At 35.9% G+C, this 18,190-nt stretch overlaps 1 protein-coding gene across 2 annotated transcripts; it reads right to left on the reverse strand.

Annotated features, from left to right (window-relative positions):
• Positions 1–2,511: 2,511 nt before the first annotated feature.
• LOC132051299 (E3 ubiquitin-protein ligase RGLG3) lies at positions 2,512–15,960 on the reverse strand. 2 transcript variants are annotated; one of them, XM_059442499.1, is made up of 12 exons: positions 15,853–15,960; positions 11,259–11,534; positions 10,340–10,424; positions 10,114–10,254; positions 9,907–10,020; positions 6,724–6,821; positions 6,562–6,641; positions 6,382–6,487; positions 4,397–4,524; positions 4,183–4,309; positions 4,026–4,082; positions 2,512–2,904 (listed from the first exon to the last, which is right to left on the reverse strand). In XM_059442499.1, the coding sequence occupies exons 2-12, from the start codon at positions 11,499–11,501 to the stop codon at positions 2,821–2,823; spliced, it is 1,263 nt and encodes a 420-aa protein (XP_059298482.1). In that variant the 5' UTR covers positions 11,502–11,534; positions 15,853–15,960; the 3' UTR covers positions 2,512–2,820. The 2 variants fall into 2 exon arrangements, with proteins under 2 accessions (XP_059298482.1, XP_059298483.1); XM_059442500.1 differs by lacking the exon at positions 15,853–15,960 and adding an exon at positions 15,793–15,816.
• Positions 15,961–18,190: the final 2,230 nt, after the last annotated feature.

An 18,190-nucleotide genomic window follows, 5' to 3' on the forward strand; every position in this document is an offset into this window, starting at 1 on the left:
AGGCTCTTTTCCAGATGAAACCCTTGATCTTTGAAATTGGAATTTTTAGGACCCCTAATTTCCAAGAAAAAACAAACTCTGTCTTTAACTTTGTTTCCTTGTGGTATCCCCTTTTGGCAAATACTTGTTTCTTTGTGTGTCATTGATAGGTAATAAATGTTGTACAACTACCTTCCTTATGCGCCATTTGCCTTGTTGGAGTGGTACTTGTTTCCGTGTATAGTAGATTTGATTTAATGCTTGAATTTCCATGATTGTGCTGATTTGATTGATTGAGTAAAGTCTGATTCTTGTTCCAAAAATACATAGTAGCTTATTTTCTTTGTGCCTTGAATTACTTTCCTCATGCAGCCGACTTGGGCTTGTACTCCTATCCAGCCGATTGAACTCTTTTTATCCATTGGGCTTGTCTGTCCAATGTGTTTGGTTGATCCTTTGAGTATAGTACCTACAAAACAATTTGTCATCATTAAAATCATAACACTAACAAACTTGTGATCAAAAGTTGAGTTATTTGATATCTTCAGCATTTTTCCCCTCGGTGAAACAAAGGTTGGTTTAAGATGGTGCATTCTGCTTGTGTATGTCAACTTGTTTGCGAATTTCCCTTCTTTTGGGGTAGTCTTTAAATTTTGTCCCTCAAATTGCTGGTTTTTAAGTTTTGCCCTTCGCCTAAAACTCATGGGTTTCGGGTTCGAATTTCCGCTCAATCAAAAATTTTAAAAAAAATTCACTAGGCAGAAGTTGAATTTATTTCCTTTTTCGGCGTACTTTTGGTGCTCTTAACTAAAAATTCTGCCGGAAGGGCAGTTGAGGTATATTTTTTTTTTATTTTTTTTACTTTTCAATGCAAACTTTTAGTTATGCCTTAAGGAAAAGTTTCGCCTTATGGGGCATATTTTTAGTTATGCCTTAACTAAAAGTGTGCCCCATAAGACATAACTAAAAGTATGCCCCATAAGATGGAACTTTTTCTTAAGGCATAACTAAAAGTTTGCCTTATAAGGCAAAGTCTATGTCTTAAGGCTTAAGGAAAAGTTTTGCCTTATAGGGCATACTTTTGGCTATGCCTTAACTAAAAGTCTGCTCCATAAGGCATAACTAAACTATGCCTTAAGGAAAAGTTCTGCCTTATGCGGCAGACTTTTAATTATGCCGGATCCGACATACACGCCCCCTAGCCTTATCTTGCGAAATTATTTTTTTATTTTATGCCTGAATGGGAGTTCGAACCCAGAACCTCAAGTATTCGTCCATCTTTTCAAGTGAAGGGCAAAACTTAAAGACTACAAATATGAGGGGCAAAATTTAAAGACCACCTCAAAAGAAGGGCAATCCGCGCCAAGACAAAATTTAAAGACCACCTCAAAAGAAGGGCAATCCGCGCCAAAAAAATGAACCTTTTTCCGGTCAATGTTTCTAGGATATTTCCGGTTGAGACGCTATTTTTAATTGGAGAGGATAGAACTGGAAAGAGCACCCGTTGGCATTGATTGCATAATTCCCAAAATTATGACACGGAAGACGGAAAATGTGCAAATTTGCTCTTGAACTATGCAAATTTCTATATACATTCCGGTAATAGTTGGTCCCGTGGGGGACATGTGGTCTCTCTCTGTCCCAATACATGTATCACATTTTTCTCTAAATAATTCCGAAAAGGAAATTTACATTTTTATAATTAAAAATAAATCTATACTTCACATATCTTAATGAGATAATTTATAACTACACTAATTTTTATATTTTATTTTAGACCACAAACTTTTAAAAGTGTTATTTTTTTTTCTTTTTCTTAAACTCCATAACATATCAAATTAGGCCAAATGAAATGAGAGGGAAGGAATAATATTCATGAAACAACGTAATGGAAGTGTACCTGACTTAAATATCTCTTGAATTCGCTTAAATACTAATGTGAAATCTTGAAAGCAAAATCACACGAAATCCCCGTTGACATACAAAGTCACACACACACACACGCGCACAAAAAGAAAAAAACATACTTGGCAGAAGTTTACTTTTTGAAGGAATTCATAGCAAGCTTTGAGAATATGCATGAAATATCGAATTATTCAATTAATTGGTTGTTAAAATCAGAAGGCAAACTCAAACTGTCAATGCTTAATTACTCAAAGACCAAAAGCAACCAGTTATTTCTATTGTGATTCCCCTTGGTTCAATAGATATGAACAGTTTTAACTAAATTCTTGCAAACCTTCTACTATTGAGATCCAATTTTAAGATCAATTCGACATTAAAGCTCTTTAAGCAATAGTCTTATCTTTGTTATTTCTCTTGACACGATACAAAAAGACCGACTTGCGAGTCACTTAGCCACTGACCCCTGCTCTCGAAAAAGACGCTATGCGGGCAAGCTGATTAAAGTCAGACAGGGTGATAAGCTAGTAATATTGTTTACTCATGGATTTATTGTGCCAAAAGATTTATGTCGATTTTCACTAGCATGGTAATTTTGTTTTCATCAAACTGAAGAGGTGACAACATCAATGACAAGAATATCAAAAAAATCAACATACAAGTCTATCATACATTTAGTTATGTACATATTGCTAGATAGGTACTAAAAATGTGCATAAACAAAAAACAATATAACAGGTGAGGAACTCCAGATAAGCTATACATAGGTTACAGCTAATTTACAGTTTTGATATATTTCATGTCATCTATCATATAACAACAACCAGAGGGCTCTTCTCCAAGGAACAAGGAAAGTTTACACCCCCGGGAATAACATTTTATGTTGACATCCTGGAGAAACTGCAGAGTTTAGGTAGTTGAGGAGATCGTTTTGCATATCTAGCCGTACAGTCTTATGCGAGTTCTAATGGGCTCTCGGCATATAGGACACAATGTTAATGTGACTCCACATTCCTTGCACGTCTGATCCAGAAAACACAATGAACGAATTTTAATAGCCATTTCCCTGTCTAGAGTAAGAGCTGTACGTAATCTAAAATTCAAATGCTAATAGCAAAAATTAGATAATAGGCGCTATTAGCATCCAGAACATGAGAATCAGTGGCAGGATGAGCACTAGGACAAATGAAAGGACAAAACACAAGAACTATCATCGCTCATGATGAAGTAACCTTACAAGGTGACCACAAAAAGATGCTAAACGTTCTGATCGTTCAAATAGGGCACACATCAAATTTCCTAAATCATAAGGTTACATGTGCGTATTGTCCAAACTTCAAAAGAATGCTTTTTAGTGAATAAGGTCATTAGGGTAACAGTAGTTACGAAAAACCACCCGTAGGTGCAGTAAATGGTAAATAGAGATATCAAGTATCTCAATTCTTTCTGCTCATTTCAGCAGCATCATGTATGATGTATTATTCTGGTAGAATATGTGATTAAGTAAGAAATGTAGGTGAATGGTTTTTCCCCATGTAAAATGTCAGCCTAGTGCACTAAGCTCCCGCTATGCGCGGGGTCCAGGGAAGGGCCGGACCACAAGGGTCTATTGTACGCAACCTTACCTTGCATTTCTGCAAGAGGCTATTTCCACGGCTCGAACCCGTGACCTCCTGGTCACATGGCAGCAACTTTACCAGTTACACCAAGGCTCCCCTTCACCATGTAAAATGTCAGAATGCCAATATTGAAGATTGTTTTCCTTTTGAATAATGCTAGTAAGGAATTCCAGAAAATGATACCCTCACTATTTAGTGATAATATCTCCCAATTTCCTTTAAAGGTTAGGATAGGGCATAGCAAAACAAATTGCAAACTAAGCATATCTCTGACGACTAACTTCCACCATTTGTCTACCTTCGAAGAAGAAATCCTTATTGTCACCATTCTTCATGGAAAATGAATTGATTTTAGCAGCATAATGTCAGTACAATTCTAGAAAAAAGTAGCCGTTCAGACATTCTGAAATCATATAACAGACTAAAAGCTGAAACTATAGCGGTCAAATGCCACATGTAAACATGTATGCCTTGGATAGAATTCAACACTGACAGTAGCTTAGTGTCACTTCTATAATCACTTACCAAATGACCGCATCCAAAAGCCATGTCCTTTGGGTTTGTCAAGCAAATGGGACAAACCTTAGAAAAGGGAAAACATTATTTAGAAAAACGAACAGAACGAAGAAACAGACTTCTATGAATGAGTTATACAAGAAGAGCATATAACATAAACACTTACTTGTTCTGCAGTTTCAGAGTCAACAGGTTCATAGCTTGTCACATGTGGCAATGATTTGACAGCATTGTCATGATCAATTACTTCACGAGGAGGAGGAAGTGGCCTTGCCCCAGGGCCTCTTTTGCTTCTAAATAACAAGTTTTGAAAAGGTCAGGCTTCATGTAGATGCTTTCAACTTGCAAGAAGAATATTCACAAAGATAGATGCTACTCACTCTCTGAATTGAAGAAGTTGTGTGGCTCGGTACTGAATCGGAATTTCCATTAGTGCGGCAAGAGCAAAGGCTGTTTCCTTCTTTTCCATCTCTGAACGCTCAGACATGATTTGTGTAAAATTGACGAACTGTAACAGGGTACACAAATAATTAGGAAAATTGAAGTTGATTAGCATCAAGACGTCCACCACTAGAAGAAGAAATAATCCCCTACAGGAAGGCTACAAATGGTAGGACGGTGCAAGAATACTTCCTTCCAGAAAGCTAGCCTAATCATCTATAAAATGGGCAATTATACAAAAAACCAAAAAGTCAGTCCATTTTGTAGCATGAGGGATTAGCCTCCATGCTTTCCTTCTGTTGAAATCTGCCCCACCGAATCAGCCAACGTTCTAAAAGCTCATCAACTGCTTTACCCAATTGGCATGGCCCAACATGTGCCGAACATGTTAAGCATCTCCAACCACGACTTCATAGCAAAATTCCAAGGCAACAGATGAGAATGGGCCTCCTTAGAAGTCACAAGGACCGTAAACTCGTAAAGTACCAAATCAGCAGCAAGAACGACGCCCATGATTGGCCAACAAAAATAAAAGTGACTTACCTAGGAACTATTGAGTTCACAATTTGAAGCTCACATACATTTTAAACATGATGTACAAAAAGGATTAAAAAGGGAAAATGGACACAGCATTACCCTGCCAGCTGCAATCCAACACAAGTCCTTTTTTCATATATTGCTTTCAATTGAATTTCCTCACAAATCCTTGTCTTCCTCTTGAAAATTTAAGGAATGAAGAAAATTTATAGACCAATCCTCCCATCTACTGCTAGTCTTGCAAGTTTCTCGTAACTTTGCAGTCCAAAACCATGGTTCCTCCCTCTGTTAATAAATTCAGCTACCATTAAATTTTTATTAAAAAAAATGAGCATATATCTACTGAAGTCTGCTTCAAATCCACTCCACCCAAATGTTTAACCCAGATAGAAATTTACTCCCATCACCAACCACTCAAATTATCTCCTTTTCTAGATCATTTAGTAGCTTCATGATGTCCTCTCATTGGGTTGTGCCACTTGTCACTATCCCCTTTTTCTATGCCATATTTCTCGCACTCTTTGCTACCAACCTCCATAGTCTTTTGCCAAGGTTTTCCCTTTTTAGCACCTTCCCATTCTCACCCTTATGGAAAAGAAGTTTGTTACTGTATTCTATCTTTTTTAACAGATTATAATGCCAGACAGAAATATTGCAGCAAAACGTTTTCTGATACAAAGATATGCATGAAGAGAAGAGGAGGTTGCAAAGATGCTTTTTGTTTTACTTTCTCTTCTTTTTTAGTAGACTCCCCTTTTTCAATTGGTTTACAACTACGAGAAGTTGGGTGAGTGAGGGTGTGGAGGGGAGAGAGTAATAACACGCCTAGAAGTTGGAAGCAAAATCCTTCACAAAAGCATAGGAACCTCTAGAAGACAGGTTATGTGGTGCAGCATTTGAAGAAATAGAGCAAAAAGTCCCTAATATAAGCTACAATTTATGCCTCAGATTTGACATATGTCACTTTTGTGGTATCTGTTTAGAATATGTGAACCAGCTAGCAATCACAGAATGATAACCTCCAATTGGAAAGGGTATACAGTCTTTATATAGAAATTGTTATGACAGATATGCTAGACAAACTGCACACCAGGTTAGCAATTGTTTCGTAGTCGATATCAAACAATAGGAGAACCAGCAATTCGAGCTTGTCAAAAATAAAAGGAGAGGTATTATAACATGGTAAGATAATGACTTCTCTTAGATCTGTTAGTGCCAAAAGGAAAAAGGACGAAAGGTAAGCCTCACAGCCACAAATATCCTAGCTGTAAAATCCAAAATGAAAAAACAAAAATATCTAGAACAGATGAAAGGTGAAGCATATTTGGTTTAACGAGACATGCTAAAGAGATGGAAGCAAAAGCAAAAGAAAGTCTTTCAGTCATACCTGAAAGTTATCAAATGCCCGTTGGGGAATGTTATCATCAAAACGTTTCATTTCATCCCATGGGCCATCTCCAACACCGACCAGAATAATTGAAAGAGGATATTCACTGCATGTAAGCATGTCAAGTCAGGCAGGAGAATGGCGCTATAAATCAATTTCCCAGACAGGTCACCTGTTTACCTAGCAGCAACAATAGAATTCATAGTAGCCTGTTCTTGAGGGCTAAGGCTTCCAGGGGGAGTGTCAACGGGCCTTGTTACCTATTTCCAGAATTTCGAATAATTAGGGATGAAAGCAAGGAAGAAGTCAAAGGAGTCAAATTATTTCCAAGAAGATATGAACCTGTCCGTCTGCAATAATGACAAGGACATGGTACTGCCCATTATTTGCTTCCACTATATCAATTGCAGCATTGACTATTGGGGCAAATGAAGTTGGACCTATATGTTTTGCAGATGAGTTAGGATAATCATAAATCCAGATATAGCTTTCAAACAGGAGCATCTCATAAAGGACTTTTATTGGATAATAATAATAAACAACCACATGATGCAATAGTACAAAGAAACGCAAAAAATGAGGCGGACCTAGTTCAAGACTAAAGTTAAGGCTCCAAGAACTTCGACGCCTTGGGTTCAATTCTCCAGAAAATAAGGTTCATACATCTCATAGTTGTTATATAGATAAATTTTGCAGTTTAGTTTAGATTGGTTAGATTTGTAGCTCCCCTATAAGTCTTGCAAAATCTGGGGAACATTGTATCTAAATGTGAAACACGGTTAGCAAAGATTCATATAACCGAATCGAACTTGTTTGGGACTGAGGCGTAGTTGCCAGCGTCCAGTCAACACCATGTCATTTCGAGTGAGTTGCCATGCCCTGGCCTAGTCATTAGGGCTGGGCATAAAACACCGAAAACCGAATTACCGAACCGAACCGGCTATTACAGGATTTCGGCTTTCGGGAATAAAAGTAAAATATTCAGTATTTCGATGCCGGTATTCGGTATTTATAATTATACCGTTCGGTAATTCGGTAATACTGAATACCGAAATAAAGGCCCATTTTATTAAGTTAATATCTAGCCCAATAGGCCTACCCATCAGTTCACTTCACGCCATTAGACACCAAAGACCCTAATCGACCTAAAATTCCTAATCTTTTCACATTTCACTTCACACCAAAGACACCAAAGATTCTCTGCTCTCATTTCCCTATTAACACACACACAAGAGCTCCTATCCCTCCAATAAGGCAACAACCCTAATTCTCACTTTTACAATTTCAAGGTACACCTCCATTGCTCTAATGTACTACATTCGCAGTTCCCTTGCAATTCATTTTCAGATTTCATTACACATTCTGCTACTCTTGCTTTTATCTTTCGTTACTGCGAGTGTTGTTTCTGAATGAGATTTATGTAGCTTTTTTGTGCTGTTATTTTGGTTGGTTTTGATTTTTTGTTGAACGTGAAGTACAACTCTGAAAAAAAAAGTTGTGTTCTTGTAATGTGCATCAGCTGATATTTATTGACCTTTTCTAGTGTAAATGATTATTTAACATGCCAACTGATTTAAGCAAAGGCCTGCTTCTCTTTCTTTTTTGAATTTTTCACTTGGTTTTTTGATTAAGCACCGGGTGTCTGAGTCTCTTTGAGCCCCGACTAATCCCGGGGGTGCACAGGCCCTCGGCAAGGAGTTTCCCGCAAGTGCACCACGGGTAATTCAGGGTTCCCCAGTCCGATGGCCCTCAGAAATTGTTTGCACCCAGCGGGTTTCGAACTTGAGACCTTGAAAGGGAGCACCCCAAGGCTCAAGTCAATTGCCACCAGGCCAACCCCTGAGGGTTAATTTTTCACTTGGTTTTTCACGGTAGATTTTGCTACTCTTAAACTCGTGCCCAGAAAGAAAAATATTTGGTGTTTGTATGAGTACTGCTTTGAAAATTATCTACACTGTTATTCTTTTGTTGTTAGAAGCTGCTGTATTATGAGATCTTGGACTAAGAATTGATAAGTAGCTACTGTTTGGGTTGTCGTTTGTCATTGAAATAACTTAAGGATTGTTAAAGATCTTACCAGAATGTCTTCAATTCTGCAACTTCTGTCCAGTTTGATATACAGTTTCTGCTCAATTTATTTTAAGAATCTGTCGCTGTTGTTACTAATTACGTTTCTTCCTTCTTTTTGTAGTAATCTTGACTAGACTCGTTCTTATTAAGTGTTAATCTAGTTTTATATAGTGCTCTTTAGGATGAAAAGTTTGATTATTCCCCCCAAAGTTTGTTGTCTGATGATACTTGCAATGTATTGACCCCTTGCATAGGATACTTGCGTTCTAATACAGTGGACTTCGACTTCAATATGGTATTACCAAATACCGTACCGAACCGAAGTTTGAAAGTTCGGTATTTGGTATATACTTTCAATTACCGAACCCGAACTTTGAAAATACCGAACCGAATACCGAACGCCCACCCATAGTCTAGTCATACCATGTAATCGCCCATTATGTGCCATACCATCGCTATTCATCACACTGTCAGTATAGAGCCATCCCACTGTCAGAGCTAAGTTAGCACTGTAGATTGACCACAGTAAGCATTGTACATTGCCAGTTGTCTGGTCAAGGAAACATCCGACTTGCATGCTTGTACACGTCAGAAGCAGTCTACAACTTTGCTGGCAAACAGCATATCCTCAGATTCAGTCGTGTTTCATCGACCCACAGTAGTGTCCACAGCATATCAGCTTCGCGACAGGGCAAGTCATTTTTATTTACAGTGACAAAATTTAGGGATACTGTTCCGACTACCCTATTCAATATACCATTCTGAAGAACTATTCTTCTGACTGTTCATTTTCTAGTGATTACTCCTTTAGCAGTAACTTTCTTGGCACTCTAATTTGCAAACTCAGAGCTATTAGACACCTCATGTTTGAAGAAGAGTGTCGGGGATGATATCAAAAATTAATGTAGATGTTGGAGAACATATTAACAGTTTATACAGCATAGGAAATGATATAAGAACTACTGTAAGAGATAAGAAGAGTTAATATAGTATTAAGAGAATTAATGTATCATTGGAAATAACAAGATCATAATCATCAGTTGCTGCTCGTGTACATGTAAAATGTAGTTAAGTATATATAAATAGCTGAGTACCAAAAAACACTAAGCAAATTAGAATCATAAAGTTAGTTCCTCCACCTTTCCACTAAGATTTTCAACAGTATTTCAACAATGTAAAGAGATGCTCTAACTATAAATTAGGAGTTCATTAAAACTATCATAACACTGTATAAACTTTGTCAATGAAGAAAAAGATAAGATGGATGAGATCATCCCTACTTTTTTTGAGAGTTTCGCGTTTAAGTTTAACAACAGGAGACATTATATGATTATGGTTGCCACCAGTAATAATTTAAGATTCAGAAATGCAGCCAATCATATCAAATACTGTATGAACCACACACTATCCAACCACTGACTAAAGGAAATTATGAAAACAGTGTTCAGCTCAAACCTGATAATTTCAGATAAGGAACAATTTCCTTATATCTTGCAAGAGCTTCCTCAAATCCATTGCAAGGGCGACGATCAGGGTAAAAGCTAAACACATGTTGATCATGTGTGGTTGCTAAAATTTACAGAGACAATAACCCATGGTCAGACTAATCAAAACCATCTTGATTATTTTGTGAAAAGATAAGGGTTAGAAACAAAAACTAACCATCACCAAATCCAAAACAAGGTATCATGTTGTCTTCATCAAAAGGAGACAAAGTTCGCCCAATTATAGAGATGGCTTGCTCGTATGGGTTAGCTGTGTGACCAATTGAGTGGAGGCTTCTCCTGTTAAATGAAGACTTCCCTAAAACCTTAAAATTGTCAACCCATCGCTTCCACAACTTGAGACAAATACAAACACTATTAGTCTAGTGAATGAAGTAGTTCACCTGTCCATTCATTGCTTTTGGTGAAATCAATGCCAAGAATCAAGTTTGACGATTCAAGGCCTGCTTCTCGTAATGCGGTAACAACCTGGCATAGAAGTATCACTCTTTATATATTACATTGCTCAAAAGTCCAGCTACTACAGTTCATTAGCAAAGTTAAGCAGTAAAAACAGAAACTCCACATGAACTGTTGACTTTTTGCCTAATAATAAGATGATCTGTCAATTCTAAGTTTTTAACTAGAGAAAATGGTCAAACAATGAAACTAGTGCTTCCAATGATCATCTTTCAGAATACTAGTACTATAAGTTTAGCGTGGGCTATTCCTATCTTCAGCAATTTTGAGTGATAACATTAAATAGAAAATAGCAATGTCTACATATTATAATGTAATACGATATTATAATGTAATACGACCAGCAGCTCTCTAGGTTGGACTTGAGGGAAGATCTAAGTTACACAATACATTGCTCAATATTTCCAGCAGCACTTGTGAAAGTGCAATGCACAATTGCATTTGATTTTGAGACGTAACTATTTTAGCTTCTAGGAAGCATATGAGGAGCCTCTACGACATAAGATATTTTCACTAAATAAAGTAGGGCAGTATATTACTTCATAGGATATTTGGTCGCTTCAAATGTTGAGATACAAGATTTATGGTTGATAATAGTAACAAAACTGTTTGTCTTGTTCAAGTATTATAATTTATTAGAGGTGAAAAGGTTAATATTCAAAGAGCAAGAATCTCTAAATTACTTGAAGCAAACAAAAGATGGTATCTGAAGTTAAGGAAAACAATGCAAACATGCGATTTTTTGTTCATTGCCATCTAATGTTCCCACATTGTCCACCATGAGATGTTCTGTGAATCTACATAAAAAGCTAGAAAGAATGAACATGCAATTAGGAAATTAACCTCATCTAAAGATTTATAGTTATCAGCTATGTAAGAGGCTTGCTGGCTCCTTTGGTAGTTCGCTCTATCTGAACCTCCGGCATATGATGTAACTTGAGCTCGATAGTTAGAATCCACGGAGCTTTCTGCATAAGTAGTAGGCTGATCTTGAGTATTGGAGCCAATTTGATTTCTTACACGATCTGGGCTATGGTGATAATAATCACTGTGAGTGTCATTTAGGGCAGACTCTTGATTCCCCATTGTGTATGAATATATTCTTCGTTATGTTGAGCTCTGCAAAGACAATTGTATTCACGACTTCATACTAATCAGAAGAGTGTGTGTATATATCAGTTATATTTGCTATAGCTCAGAAAATCATAAGTGCCAATCAAGAACTTTTTCCACGTACATGGAACTCATTTTAAGGATTGATATTGATAATCATAAACACGTTTTAGAAGCTTTATAATAATACAACAGCTATATGCTTCTACGGAAATAGAAGTTCCATGCCTTAACCCAAACTTCTGAGTTCTAATCGAGTTGGATAATTCCTTTTGAACATCACCTTATAACAGGCACCAGTAAGCATATTGAACAATCCCTGTCGCAGAACATTCATAACCTATGCACAACAACACAATTATCCGAAGGCGCGCTCTAGCTCTATATCATAGAGCTAACGGCACATCATAAAGACCTGCCATTAGGGTTTGCTAAGCAAACAGCGAGAGAAAGATTATTCCTTTTAGAGTGTGCACTGATATGAATAAGAAAAACTATATTAAAAGCATTTATGTATAATTAATGTTCTCCAATGGGTAAAGCAACATGTAAATCTAGGGTGGGGTGGAATTTTTTTTTTTCCCCGACAATGAACCTAGGCAGGAAAATATACACATGCTATTCTAAGAAGTAAGCAATAAGCTTCTATACGAGGGTTGCTCAAACTTGGAGTCATCATCTGTATCAAATGATGCCCTATAAATTTCCAAAACTCGTCACGAACGAACTAGCAGGTGTTAGTTCAGCTTAATAAATGGTAAACTATCACTGCCAACCAGGCAGCTAACTTTCACAAAGTTTATCAAGTAGAGTTGGATCTGTTTGCGTCAAAGTCAAGGCGAGTATGGATCAACCCCTGTTGTTTTGATAAAATGGATCATTTGAAAACTGATTATGCATGATTAAAGTCTAAACGCTTGATCAGTATCAAATATGGAAGTTTTGAAAACCTTGCATTTACTCGAGACTAGTGCTGTCAAAATGAATTAGAAAATGCAATTACTCGTCCAACCCGCCAATTTAAAACGGGTTGGATCACTAATTCAGTTAATACGATGTCCCCACCTGACGAGGATGTTGTCGATTATAGATGATAAGAGAAAAGTATAAGACAGAAAAGAGACGAATTATGAGTTATTTGAGTATATGACAAAAGATATGACGTAATATATGTATGTTTATATGAATTTTTCATAAGTTGAGCATGTTTACAAACTAGCATGCCGCAATCATGTTTTAATTTAGGCACAACTCATTGAGTTAGTGAACTCACCCCTCTTACATTTATACAAATACCAGTGCAGATATAGAGACTGGGATTTAAGTCACAAGATCTTTTTTATATATAAGGAAGTCATGAGTAGAATTATAGGGACAGAGTTCTAATTAGACCACATGTGTTTGTCCCACTCGTGGGTTCCATTTCTATGTTTTGTGTTATGATCTTATATTAATACTTTAGAGTTATGCTCCTTGTATTTGCAGTATATCCATTTTCCATTCTGTATTCATTTGACCAGTTTTGGAGTGACATTGCCTTATGTTTTCTTCAAGTTATTGTTAAGTTATTTGAATATTGATTCTGAGATGAGAATCAAGCCATGATTTTCTTGGATGAGTGAGCCCACTAAGCACAAGTTGCGACCCCCCATTTAGGTCATCCTTATCAAAGGAAAAAGAAAAGGCCCCTAGTTAATTCAGGACAAATGGTTAGTCTAATTTGCAGTACACAAATTGTAAGGCTGAAGAAAAATATTGAACAGATCTTCTTCTTTTAGTTTTAATAGTATATTAAACTGATCTTCCTAATCATGTGACTTGAATTTTTCTTGCCTTGCTCGAAAGATACTAAACTGAAAACTTTTTAAAACCCCCCTTCCTTCCTTGACAAAGCAATCTAGCTGAATTTTCTCCAAATGCTCCCTAGAGTTCCATTGAAATATTGTTCCTCTTGTCTTAGTTCTTCAATCAAGACAAAGAAGATTGATAGTTCATTCTTAGGTACCTCTTCGTTTTCACTTCTTGATCTCAACTAGTCTATACCTTAGATTATATTTGAAATTATTATAACATATTAGATTGAAGTTTCTCTTAGTACCTCATCCCTTAAAATTCTCAGACTCAGATTAGTCCATAAGCATAACATCAGGTGAGTTCTTGGTTTGCTCCTCATCTAAATCAAACTCATTACAGCCTAGAAGAGTTGTTTGCAGGATTAGATAGTCTTCTATGAGTTTTGAGCAGCTACGGATTGTGCTAGAACGATATGAGGACAAAATTTATTAGTCAGTTCGGCATTCATATGTTTGGGCCAAACTTCATCTTAACTTATACTTAAAAATGGTCAATCCTCGATGTAACGTTTTTCCTAAGGGAATATCTAGGACCTAAGCTACTACCCATACGTATCGTCTTGACATCCCAATCTCAAAAGAAAAAGTGACGGATATAATAACTATGCTCCAAAGCCATCAATAAGGGATAAACAGTGGTGGAATTTCATTCTTCTTTCTCCTGCCCTTCTAATTTTGATGCCGAAAGGGAAAGACGACCAATCTGAGACTTTTTCTCCTTCTAAAATTCTTTTAAGTTATCCTTTTTCCCAACTAACTACAGCAACAAAGCATCACCGACTGAGCTTAATTTAGTCAAACGATTGAAAACAGAAAACAAGGTAAATGGATAAGTCATAATTAGATTGAAGTGATAAACTATCTAAACATCATCAACCTAATATGCCATATATACTACTTTTTTATAACCATGGTGTCCAGGCCAGATTTGCGCACATCTCGACTAACTTCACGCGATACCTACTGCCTCCCACCAGCACAGGTACCGAGTAACTCTGTCCACCAATGCTTGGACAGATGGGAAGAAATCACCTAGTGCTTTTTCCATTGCTAGGTAATAAACCATAGACCTCATGGTTTTCAATCTATGCCACATATACTAGTTACTGAAACCCTGGTTCAACCAGCGTCTCTCAACTAGTAACTAGAAAGTAGAGGAAATACTCAACCCAACAACAATGAATACCATTATCCCACACAGCTAGGATGGATAAAAAATCCAATAAAAGTATCTTTATCAGTTCATAAATGTTGGAATCTTGGGCGACTAAATGGTGCCTCACAAGCAGAGTCGAAGAAACTGTGCATTGATGGCAAGGGCCGATCCAGGATTTAGACTCTATGGGTTCAATTTTAAGATTATTAGCATTGAACTTTGAACCCATTATATTTTTAAAATTATGGGTTCATATCTACTATTTATTACTCCCTCCATACCAATTTATATGATTTAGTTCGACTAGGCACGGAGTTTTAAGAAAGAAAGGAAGACTTTTTGACACTTGTGGTCTAAAACAAGCCATAGATATTTGTGTGGTTGGAAATCATTTCATTAAGGGTAAAAGAGAAATTCCTAAGCTAAATTATTTCTAAACATAGAAATATATCATTCTTTTTGAGATAGACTAAAAAGGAAAGTGTATCGCATAAATTGGGATAGAGAGATTACAATTTTAGTAAATTTTTACACATAAGTTTATGCTCCGCGTAGAAAGTTAGGGGTTCAATTAAACCCATAATAATATGCTACATACGCCTTTGATTGATGGGTAGTGAAGCTAGATTTCACCAAACCACTTCATAAAAGTAAGTTTCATATGAAGATAGAGATTCAGAATCCCTAATTGATGTGTGTGCACATAACCTCAGATGCAATAAAGCTACCATTCACCAGATGGAAATAACCATTAAAAGAATCTGCTTTCTTTTTATTTGGCTTCCCATCTACCTAAAGAAACAGACAAAGCAGTCTTGTACAAATTCCCAATCTCCAAAAACAAATAAAACAAGCAAAGACAGGAAAATTCCGTCATTTTCAAGTGTCAATTATAGCAATAATTAGTGAATTATTCACTGGCTAAATCAATACCCACGTTAGATACTCTCATGCTAAATTGTTCAAGGAAACTTGTATTTTTCGGTAATATAAATGTCATAGGATAAATCTCACACAAATGAACCAAAATCTAGCAATCCCCCACAGATGCGAACGAACAAAAAATCAAAAACCAGAAAGCAAAATTAAAGAAACACATAGGCAGATCCAAGATTTAAGCTTGATGGTTCAACCTTTACGGTTTTTAGTATTAAAGATTATATTTTTAAAGTTATGAATTCATATAAATCATTGTTAGAATTTTAATGAATTGTTACACCTAAATTTATGTTGGACGGGCAAAGTATGATGAAACCTGAAGAAAAACATGGAAGGCTGTGTAGATATGGATCAAGGAGAGAGAAAGAGAACAGACCTGAAGGATATCCAGGACTTTCAGATGCACAGTGAATCTACTGGGGCCTGGGAATTACTTTTGAACTTTATCTAGTACTCAATATTTATACTTTCCAAAGCTGTCAGTAGTCAAAGTTGTCCCTATTTAAGTACTAGTTGATGGCTGCACGTTTAAGTAACGGGTGTGGGCCACTTTTTTGCCTGTATTGAGACTTCAACCAGCATTTTAAATAGGGAAAAGGATCAAAAATACCCTTCTACTTTGAAAAAAGGACTAAAAATATCCTTCAAATTTATGTTAGATCAAAAATATATCTCCCGTCCTTAAAGTTTTCAAATATACACCTAGCTTGAAGGAAATTATCTCCCAAAATAACCCGAAATCCTTTTTTAAACCCGCTCAATCATTTAAACCCGACCCAACTAAATAATAACCCATACGATCCTCTTATTCCTCCAATTCTCTCAAACTTCATACCTACGTATTGGGGGAATAAGGGAATCTTATGAGTTATTATTTAGTTGGGTCGGGTTTAAATGATTGAGCGGATTTAAAAAAAGATTTCAGATAATTTGGGGGATAATTTCCTTCAAGACAGGGGTATATTTGAAAACTTTAAGGATGAGAAGGGTATTTTTGACCCAAAATAAGTTCGAAGGATATTTTTAGCCCTTTTTCCAAAGTAAAGGGGTATTTTTGACCCTTTTCCCTTTTAAATATGGAACAAAAATAACCCATTTTTAGTTATAAATATTTCTTTGCCTTGCACTATTTTATTTTTTTTGACAAGAGAATCCGCAATTGCTATTCTTCGAGTGCGCACAAGGTAAATTCTACTCTAATTTAATATCCCACAAAATGCAAATCACACAGGAGAGGTAAATCGCACTAGAAAAGCTCCGTGCGACGAGCTCGACTGAAAAAACCTTTTTACTTATCCTTTAGAATAGCTTTGCTTCAGTCTGGAACTCTTTTCTTTGTATAATGGAAGGGATCAGCAGTGCTACTTTTGCTTGTAATATGTAATAATAAATTATACCTCAATTATTTGACTTTTAGGGTATGTTCGATAGGGAAGAAAATATTTTTTAATTTTCTCATGTGTCATTGGGTAAAAATTTTAAAATAAGTTCCTTGAGGAAAATAATTTCCCTATGGAAGTCCATAATATACACACACAATTATACACATAATATATATGTAAACAATTGTTATGTGGCTCTGATACCATCTGTAATAGCCCACCCCGCTAGTGATATTGTCCGCTTTGGGTCTAGGTCCGCACGACTTTAAAATGAGTCTTTAGGAGGTAAGACATGCTTACCTATACATCCAGCATCTCTCTTGTGTTTTGCGATATGAGACTTTCCTTCTAAGCTAGAGTGTTACAAAAAATCTACTTAAGTAGTTGAAATAAAATAGAGTTTTGGAGAGAGATGAGTAGAAGAAGAGAACTAAAGATGTTAGATTATGCCCAAATTAAGCAGAAGCCAAAGCTTACTTTGATTTTCAGAGAAAATCCAAAGGCTTTCCTTAGTTGAAATCTTGAAACCCCTATAGCTTCTTTTTCTTCTTCTACCAAATAGGAAAAAAAAAAAAAAAACTGCCATAGTATTTGTCTAAGATTAATACAAATGCTTTTAGGATAATATATTTTATTTATGTACGAATACAAAAAAAGAAAAGAAAAGTAAAAGACCACTTATTTTCTCACGGATATGAGAGGATATGTGGATCCGATCGTTTGAATTTGAAAGAATCAAATGGAAAAGACATTAAGACAATTTTTTTTGGTATTGAATAAGCGTATCCTACACATGATGCGTTTTAACTTATTTTATTTATTAAATTAATTAGTAAAGGGTTAAATAATTACCTATAAATTGTTCTGATTTGCTAAACTCCCTGTGGGGTGTTAAAAAAAATGTGATAGGACATCCAAGGTTGTGACACTAAAAATAAGTTTAAGTTGGATGTGTAAATCGTCCAGAAAATGATAAAAATAGTCCTTTATATTTAAAAAAGCAAGTCTAAAATCATCATTTAAATAATATATTTGAGCATTTTTAGTCCGTCAAGTTTATTACTCTCTCCGTCCATTTTAACTTGTCATGAATTAACTTGACACGTCTATTAAGGAGGTAAAAATAGATTGACAATTTTACTATATTACCCCTGATTATTGCTAAGCAACTAATGAATGAAATCAATAAAATATATTTTAAAAGGTTTGTAGCCAATAAGAATTTTTAAAATTTTTCAACTCAATAATTAATAATAAGGGTAAAATAGGTATGAAATAATAAATTATCTCTTAATTTTTCAAATTGAACAAATAAAAATAAATTATTATTTT

The sequence above is a fragment of the Lycium ferocissimum genome, chromosome 1 (genome assembly GCF_029784015.1).
Source record: "Lycium ferocissimum isolate CSIRO_LF1 chromosome 1, AGI_CSIRO_Lferr_CH_V1, whole genome shotgun sequence".
NCBI lineage: Eukaryota > Viridiplantae > Streptophyta > Magnoliopsida > Solanales > Solanaceae > Lycium > Lycium ferocissimum.